This window comes from Pelobates fuscus, chromosome 8 (genome assembly GCF_036172605.1).
Source record: "Pelobates fuscus isolate aPelFus1 chromosome 8, aPelFus1.pri, whole genome shotgun sequence".
Taxonomy (NCBI): Eukaryota; Metazoa; Chordata; class Amphibia; order Anura; family Pelobatidae; genus Pelobates; species Pelobates fuscus.
The window spans coordinates 15,280,823-15,290,864 of record NC_086324.1 but is presented as its reverse complement, the minus strand read 5'-3'; the positions used below and the strand labels follow the sequence as shown (position 1 = coordinate 15,290,864).

The following is a 10,042-nucleotide window of genomic DNA, read 5'->3' as shown; positions in this document are numbered from 1 at the left end:
AGTTGTGGTGAGTTTTTAATGAATAAATGCATAATAAGAGACAAATTCAAGTCAAGTCTGTTCGTTTTCCCAGTGGGAGCTGAGATTTCCTTTATATTCTTTTTGTACGGTGAGATGCTAGGTGATGGTAAAAAAGACCCAGGACGCAGATCCCAAGCTGGGTGATACGTCAATTAAGAAATGCCTGGAGAAGCAGACCTATCATTACTGATAGATTGACAGATAAATCTGGTCACCACCAATACAGGATATATTCCTCAAATATGACTTTACAGGTAAATGTCGGCAGGTTCGATTCGTTTGGGGTAGATTAAAAGGAATTTCATTCATTCGTACCAGCTAAGAATGATGATTGAATTAAAGCCCTTTTAACACTATAGCAATTTAGCAGCGATCGTGACAGAGGAAGGCTGCCCTATTTGTGGATTACGATTGCTCTGGAAACACTGACCCAGACCCGAATGAATTGGAAAAATGTATCAATCAGATACCAATGCTTTGTGATTAAACCCTATATCTCTTTAGAAAAGTAACAATTATTACACGAGTGACACCCTAACACATCTTGTAGATACTCGTGGTTTACTGCTACCCTTTTTTTAATGTTTTTTGGCACCTATCATTACCCTCTTTACTCTTAACCCTTAAAATGCCAGAGAAAGTGACTCAAAGTAATGCAAACCAAATTCACTGGACACATCTCTGGCCCTCGAGGAGTTATTCCTTACCCCCAGCTCATGTGTCACACAGTTTGATTGTGTTTCTCTTTCTTTCTATCCTTCCCAGATTTCAAATTAGGATATCAGTGACTGCATAATTAAACAGAAACCCACTGTCAGTTATCAAGTTAAACATCACATGGTGCAATGATACATATTTGGCAGTGCTCAATGGTAAACAAAATATTTCTTGGATTCTACTTGTTATTGGCCTATCGTACTAAGGAACGCTAAGGATATTATTAACTAAACAGTATATTCTGTCTGTCTCCCTAATTGTTGGATCTGCATGTCTTTTGTGTCTCTCTCTGTCTTGTTATAATGTCTGGCTATTTTCTCTCGTTGTCTGTCTGGTTTGTATACTTTGTTGGACTGTCTGTGTCTTTTTTCTGTATCTTTCTTGTCAGTCTGTCTGACTAATCTGTCTGTCTGTCGCTCTCTCCTTGTATGTCTTGTGTTTCTGGCCTGTCTGTCGTGTCTGTCTATCTGTTTGGTCTGTACATCTTCTTGCTCTGTCTTCCTCTAATTCCTATTAGTCTCTCAGACTAATCAGTTTGTCTCTTTCTCTGTCTGTCTGTCTGTCTGATCCATCCGTCTGTCCTGTCGGTTAATAAATATGTTTAACTTGTGAGAATTAAGACAGTAGCACAGTTTATGATTAAAGATCTCTTTATTTTTGCTGTAAACATGACTAGTACGAAGGCTATGAGTTCAGGCCCCTAGTCACCGCACAGCAGCGGATGGCGACTGGGAGAAGATTTTGTGGTCTGCCTGTTGGCTGGCTGTGAACTTCCCTAGTGTTGGATCCTGCGGATGGACTGGATCTGGTTAGTGTGAGCTTGAGTGCTGTACTCATTGTAGTTTCTGTATTCGCCATTGTGTCTGTCTCTCTCCAGCACATATTGGTACCCCCTGTATCCGGGGTACTGGTATGCAACCCAGCTGCAGGATGGGAAAACCATAGAAATTATTAGCATTTTGACACATAGAGGGAGAGAGGGGTATCCACTAAATGTGGAATTGTGGCCCGCAAACAGCTATCTTGCAGAATTTAAAATAAAGTGACTGAGGAGGGAAAAAAATCATTTGAACTATAGTTTTTTTCAAATTCTTTAGTAAAGGACTCAGGACATTGGGGAGTGGATGACAAGTACACTAAATTGTCTGTGAATGAAATGCCTAATCTCTCATATATTTATACACATAGCTGAGGGCTTGGTGGAAATCCAAATTATTCACATAATATAGGTGTAAACGCTACAGCATTGCTGCTGCTAAGAAATCAAATATAGTAACAAGCACACCCGCTGTCTGCATCAAGTACCTTTGATCCTAGAGAGACCGAAGGGTGTGGTTGTTATAAAGATTAGATTATTTGTGAATATATAAAAGAAAAATGTCTGTTAACAGTAAATTCATGGAAAACGCACTCAACACAATATCATTGCAAATATATCAAGAAAATCAGAATGGCTACTTTCCCCCAAGGAGAACACAGATTCATAATACAGATGCAAATATAGGTAGACAGAGTGATAAACCGCGCCCTATAAAGTGAATATACAGTGCTGATAGTGCAAACAGAGGTATATATACTTATATATCTGATGACATCTGTGACTCCAAAGTATCTTGAAAAAAACAGAAAGAATATACACAAATAGTGCAATATGTAGCAGCAATATTTAATGTTAAGTAAAGTGTGTAAAGTGCGCACTCACAATTAATTGAGCTACGGAGAGCTCTGTTGATAATCGCCTGGACGGTACAATCCCCGTCTGTGGATATTATGGATCTGCAGTTCTTATCCTCCAGTATATATGGGGAAACACAATAGAAAGCAGAGCTCTCCGTAGCTCAATTAATTGTGAGTGCGCACTTTACACACTTTACTTAAAAGTGCTGCCCATTCCTTTTTTGCACTGTGTAGCGAGCGCTTATTTTCTGTTGTATTCATAATACAGATGCAGTTTGCAATATGTATATATTGTTTTTCTTTGTTTAAAAGTCAAAATTGCCTTAAAATGGCCTAACGTTTCCCATTGGAAGATTCTGTCCTCTACTGATTTAGGACACACCCATTACGCCTTAACAGGTGTACCGCCCCAGTAACTTGATATTCTGAGAGTCCCTCGCATCTGGCGACACGGAAACTTAGAATTCATATTTTCATTAAACCAGTCACAACCCTTCAGCTTGCTAAAAAAAATAGATATTTAATGCAATCTGCAGGGCTGTGGTTGTTGTAAAGATTCAGTTAACTAAATGGAAAAAGATATTTAAAAGGAATTGAGTTTATTGGCAATTAACTCCCATGATGCTTTGAGGCTCACTGTTTCGTACTTACGCGCCAGAGTTGACTTTGACAGAGGCGACTTCTTTAGAGCACCAGCCCATGGCCTGCAGAGAGGGGTAGTCGTCACAGAGCTCAAACTTGCGACCCTGGAAGGTTTCTCCTTCGTATAGGGTTACTTTGCTGTCACTGTGGTTCTGCGGCGTGGAAGAGGTAAAATTTGTATATTTGTGAGAACAGGAACCATAGCAAAGGAGCCATGAAATATACAAGGAATCGTGAGACATTGTAACATTGATTGGCTATTAGTGGATACAATGAAAAAACAAACGTTAAATTCCTCGTTTAATAAATAAACTGTTGTGATGCCTTTAATGCAAACCACATTTAGACATTGAAGCCGCACTCCATGTATCCTATATGTAAATATCTCTTAGAAAAAGCAACATTCTGTTAAAAAATATAAACACTATAACATGTATTATAGTGTTTTTAAACTGTTCTATTTTTTAGGAGCTAAAGGCAGCAACGAACTGATAAAGAGAAGGGGAACTGTTAAGGGAAAAGAAAAAAGAACCATAAAGATTAAAGGCGCCTTGACCTTTAACACACTCCAGTTACTCTCGGATTAGAGAGACGCAGTGCGTTCTGCTAACTTAAAGCAGCCAAGAGATAATAGAACAGGTGGAGGAAGTGATGTTAGAGAGTAAACAGCACGATAATAGGAGAACAAGCTCTAGATAATAAATCGCTGCCATGTGTGAGGATAATGGGAACGGCGGTAATGTGATTGTCCTAGATATAGGTTTACACGGCGAGGGGACACTCACTGCGCATTTCACAGGACGGAAGGAGAGAAGATGCTCGGTTCTGTAGCCGCTGTTTCCGCTCCATGCCTCCCAGCGAGGGTAATCGCCCTTCTCCAGGATAAACTGCTGCCCCTGGAATTCGGGGTATTCAAATCCTACCCACCTGTAAAAGTAAAGTTACTGAATGTGTTAGCGTGGCCTGTTCTTCCCTTGTGTGAGGGCATATCATTATTATTATTGTTTTAAATATTATTAGATTTGTGCACAGCGACAATATTTGTCTTGGCGGTACCATTTCCCCCCAAAATAGGAAAATTTCAGGACACCTGAATATTGGCAAATATAGGTTCAGCTCGACAGAATTATGGAAACAAGATTCCGATCCCGAAACTGAATCAGAAAAACAAATAAGAACATGAAAATAAACCAATCTGTGTGCTCCAAAATCTATACATAGTATCTTGCTGTACACTGACAGGAGCATCTTCCAACCATTTGGGTCACAGATCAAGTGACAATAAGTAAACAATGGACGGAAAAACAGGAGGCGAATTCACAAAACCAATCTGTATTTATACATTTCGAACTTCTCAATTGATCTGTGAATAAAATCACCATTTAGTGACTGTGCCAGAGCTACCAATCATTCTTTTTTCTATCAGTCATCAAATTTTTTTTTGGGTGCCACAAATCACGAACCGACCTCAACATGTTCGGGAAATTAACCAATCAATTTAGTTAACAATTCCTAATTATTATATATTAATTGATTTATATATCTCCAAGTCTAACTATAATTATATATTGATTGATATAATGATAACAAAGTCTATTATTATTATATATTAATTTATATATCTCTCGCCAAGTCTCCAATATCACACAGGTAGTACAGGACGTATAGTGATCAGTGAGCACGATATCACACAGGTAGTACAGGGCGTATAGTGATCACTGAGCATGATATCACACAGGTAGTACAGGACGTATAGTGATCAGTGAGCACGATATCACACAGGTAGTACAGGACGTATAGTGATCAGTGAGCACAATATCACACAGGTAGTACAGGACGTATAGTGATCAGTGAGCACGATATCACACAGGTAGTACAGGGCGTAAAGTGATCAGTGAGCACGATATCACACAGGTAGTACAGGGCGTATAGTGATCAGTGAGCACGATATCACACAGGTAGTACAGGGCGTATAGTGATCACTGAGCATGATATCACACAGGTAGTACAGGACGTATAGTGATCAGTGAGCACGATATCACACAGGTAGTACAGGACGTATAGTGATCAGTGAGCACAATATCACACAGGTAGTACAGGACGTATAGTGATCAGTGAGCACGATATCACACAGGTAGTACAGGGCGTATAGTGATCAGTGAGCACGATATCACACAGGTAGTACAGGGCGTATAGTGATCAGTGAGCACGATATCACACAGGTAGTACAGGGCGTATAGTGATCAGTGAGCATGACATCACACAGGTAGTACAGGGCGTATAGTGATCAGTGAGCACGATATCACACAGGTAGTATAGGACGTATAGTGATCAGTGAGCACGATATCACACAGGTAGTACAGGGCGTATAGTGATCAGTGAGCACGATATCACACAGGTAGTACAGGGCGTATAGTGATCAGTGAGCACGATATCACACAGGTAGTACAGGACGTATAGTGATCAGTGAGCACGATATCACACAGATAGTACAGGGCGTATAGTGATCAGTGAGCACGATATCACACAGGTAGTACAGGACGTATAGTGATCAGTGAGCACGATATCACGCAGGTAGTACAGGGCGTATAGTGATCAGTGAGCACGATATCACACAGGTAGTATAGGACGTATAGTGATCAGTGAGCACGATATCACACAGATAGTACAGGGCGTATAGTGATCAGTGAGCACGATATCACACAGGTAGTACAGGACGTATAGTGATCAGTGAGCACGATATCACACAGGTAGTACAGGACGTATAGTGATCAGTGAGCACAATATCACACAGGTAGTACAGGGCGTATAGTAATCAGTGAGCATGATATCACACAGGTAGTACAGGACGTATAGTGATCAGTGAGCACGATATCACACAGGTAGTACAGGACATATAGTGATCAGTGAGCACGATATCACACAGGTAGTACAGGGCGTATAGTGATCAGTGAGCATGATATCACACAGGTAGTACAGGACATATAGTGATCAGTGAGCACGATATCACACAGGTAGTACAGGGCGTATAGTGATCAGTGAGCATGATATCACACAGGTAGTACAGGGCGTATAGTGATCAGTGAGCACGATATCACACAGGTAGTACAGGACGTATAGTGATCAGTGAGCACGATATCACACAGATAGTACAGGGCGTATAGTGATCAGTGAGCACGATATCACACAGGTAGTACAGGACGTATAGTGATCAGTGAGCACGATATCACGCAGGTAGTACAGGGCGTATAGTGATCAGTGAGCACGATATCACACAGGTAGTATAGGACGTATAGTGATCAGTGAGCACGATATCACACAGATAGTACAGGGCGTATAGTGATCAGTGAGCACGATATCACACAGGTAGTACAGGACGTATAGTGATCAGTGAGCACGATATCACACAGGTAGTACAGGACGTATAGTGATCAGTGAGCACAATATCACACAGGTAGTACAGGGCGTATAGTAATCAGTGAGCATGATATCACACAGGTAGTACAGGACGTATAGTGATCAGTGAGCACGATATCACACAGGTAGTACAGGACATATAGTGATCAGTGAGCACGATATCACACAGGTAGTACAGGGCGTATAGTGATCAGTGAGCATGATATCACACAGGTAGTACAGGACATATAGTGATCAGTGAGCACGATATCACACAGGTAGTACAGGGCGTATAGTGATCAGTGAGCATGATATCACACAGGTAGTACAGGGCGTATAGTGATCAGTGAGCACGATATCACACAGGTAGTACAGGGCGTATAGTGATCAGTGAGCATGACATCACACAGGTAGTACAGGGCGTATAGTGATCAGTGAGCACGATATCACACAGGTAGTATAGGACGTATAGTGATCAGTGAGCACGATATCACACAGGTAGTACAGGGCGTATAGTGATCAGTGAGCACGATATCACACAGGTAGTACAGGGCGTATAGTGATCAGTGAGCACGATATCACACAGGTAGTACAGGACGTATAGTGATCAGTGAGCACGATATCACACAGATAGTACAGGGCGTATAGTGATCAGTGAGCACGATATCACACAGGTAGTACAGGACGTATAGTGATCAGTGAGCACGATATCACGCAGGTAGTACAGGGCGTATAGTGATCAGTGAGCACGATATCACACAGGTAGTATAGGACGTATAGTGATCAGTGAGCACGATATCACACAGATAGTACAGGGCGTATAGTGATCAGTGAGCACGATATCACACAGGTAGTACAGGACGTATAGTGATCAGTGAGCACGATATCACACAGGTAGTACAGGACGTATAGTGATCAGTGAGCACAATATCACACAGGTAGTACAGGGCGTATAGTAATCAGTGAGCATGATATCACACAGGTAGTACAGGACGTATAGTGATCAGTGAGCACGATATCACACAGGTAGTACAGGACATATAGTGATCAGTGAGCACGATATCACACAGGTAGTACAGGGCGTATAGTGATCAGTGAGCATGATATCACACAGGTAGTACAGGACATATAGTGATCAGTGAGCACGATATCACACAGGTAGTACAGGGCGTATAGTGATCAGTGAGCACGATATCACACAGGTAGTACAGGGCGTATAGTGATCAGTGAGCATGATATCACACAGGTAGTACAGGACATATAGTGATCAGTGAGCACGATATCACACAGGTAGTACAGGGCGTATAGTGATCAGTGAACATGATATCACACAGGTAGTACAGGGCGTATAGTGATCAGTGAGCACGATATCACACAGGTAGTACAGGGCGTATAGTGATCAGTGAGCACGATATCACACAGGTAGTACAGGACGTATAGTGATCAGTGAGCACGATATCACACAGGTAGTACAGGGCGTATAGTGATCAGTGAACATGATATCACACAGGTAGTACAGGACGTATAGTGATCAGTGAGCATGATATCACACAGGTAGTACAGGGCGTATAGTGATCAGTGAGCACGATATCACACAGGTAGTACAGGGCGTATAGTGATCAGTGAACATGATATCACACAGGTAGTACAGGACGTATTGTGATCAGTGAGCACGATATCACACAGGTAGTACAGGACATATAGTGATCAGTGAGCACGATATCACACAGGTAGTACAGGACGTATAGTGATCAGTGAGCACGATATCACACAGGTAGTATAGGACGTATAGTGACACAGGTAGTACGGGATATACAGTGAGACTCACGGGCCATTCTCCACCTTGATGGAGCGGATTCTGCGGAAACCTCGATCCATGATATTGGAGCATTCGATAAGGAACTCACATCTCTTTCCCTGAAAGTTTTCTTCCTCCCACACGGTTACCTTCCACTGGCCCAGAGTCTCCATTGGTTGGGTGCTCATTGTGATTCTCTAAGGAAGAAGAGGAATATACTTTGTTCACAACCCAGTTTAGCAGAAGTAATTAGCTATTTGTTCAGTGATGTCATAGCCAAGTTCCAACTGCTGGACCTCAGTAGTCACCAATAAGCCAAGATATAAAGAATATGCTTTATGTATCACAGATGTCTCAATAAATAATAGTGATTAACGGTCCCGTGAAGCTGGTACATCGGGACATTATGGAATGCTAATGCTGAAGGATTCTGAGAACAGGTTTGAAGAAGCCAAATTTAGACCTGACTTCTCTTTTTCGATAAGTCGTTATCTGTCCGCAACCATCTCTCCTGCTCACTGAGCCTAATTTAAAATCCAGACAGGGCTATTTACTGCTATTCATGGGAAAACGGCAAGATTTAGACTGCAAAAGCTAAACTGGATAAATTCTCAAATTCAGTTAGATTGGCCTAAAACTTTCTATCCCCCAGTCCCAAGTTAGGAAACTGCAAGCTTTGCCAAGATTGTAACCCCACAGCTGAATACACAAAATCTAAAAAAAAAAAAATACTTCTCAGAAGATCAATTCACTCTAAATGTAACCCAAAACAGGGGGAAGAAGGCCATGCGCAATCTACCTCTCCTCAGAAAATCCATCCTATGGCATAGAAGGGGTAAATATACTCCAGAAATATCTCGAGTATTTTTATATCAGAAGCAAAATGTTCATCTATTCAAAACCATTTTATCCAGAAACGGCAGAATCAAACACATGGGGATTTATTCACTAAATGGTGAATTGTAGTGATCGGAAGAATATATTTGCTATATTTATTCTAAAGTAAACATAATGGGATTATATCGTTTTATTCCAGAGTCACTTTGTTGACCTGAAGTTTGTATATTATTAGGATTATTCACTAAAGTGAGAATTTAAAGTGAATTTCAAATTTGAGTCCCGAGTAGCCGAGCGGATTTCTGGATTTCTCCCAGTTTGGCTACTTTGACGGCAAGTTTGAAATACACTTTGAATTCTAACTTTAGTTAATAACCCTGTATGTTTTCAATTCACCGCTATTCCCCAAATATTTAACTGTGTGTGTAGTGTCGGAGTCCAAAAAGAGTTAAAAGAATTTCATGTTTTAAGTCAAAGAACCCGAAGTGGTTAACATTCGGTCTTATTTGTCCTAAAATCTGAATTCACGTTGGATTCCTGGCAATTCATACGTTAGTGAGTAACCTGTCAGTTTTAAATTCCCAGTTTCCACAAACCCAGAGACGGACACATCCAGCCACAGACCTTACCTGAGAATGCAGTATTAGGGGCTGAAGCGTGATGGGCCATTGGGGCTTTATATATGGGAATCTACACATTGGAATTGATGAATCGGCAGTTCAGAGCTGCACACTCAGCACGGTTGTGGCCTCACTAGAATAGAACGTGTGTGCGAGTGGGTGGGTAGGCAGATTGAGAGGGGGGGTCCTGAGAGAGGGCCTGCAGGAGGGCAGACATTTCAATCACTGTGTATCCTCATTGGCCTATTATAAAGAGGATTATGGAAGACAATAGAAAGTGCTGCTACATGTTTGTCCAGGATCAGACACAATAGACAGGAGAATGACGCAATCA

General features: G+C 41.4%; 1 protein-coding gene across 1 annotated transcript; it reads right to left on the bottom strand.

Moving 5' to 3' along the window:
* Positions 1–1,370: 1,370 nt before the first annotated feature.
* CRYBA2 (crystallin beta A2) lies at positions 1,371–9,802 on the bottom strand. The gene is made up of 5 exons (XM_063429289.1): positions 9,718–9,802; positions 8,282–8,448; positions 3,843–3,984; positions 3,067–3,209; positions 1,371–1,661 (listed from the first exon to the last, which is right to left on the bottom strand). Exons 1-5 carry the CDS (start codon positions 9,784–9,786, stop codon positions 1,514–1,516), a joined length of 669 nt encoding a protein of 222 aa, XP_063285359.1. The 5' UTR covers positions 9,787–9,802; the 3' UTR covers positions 1,371–1,513.
* Positions 9,803–10,042: the final 240 nt, after the last annotated feature.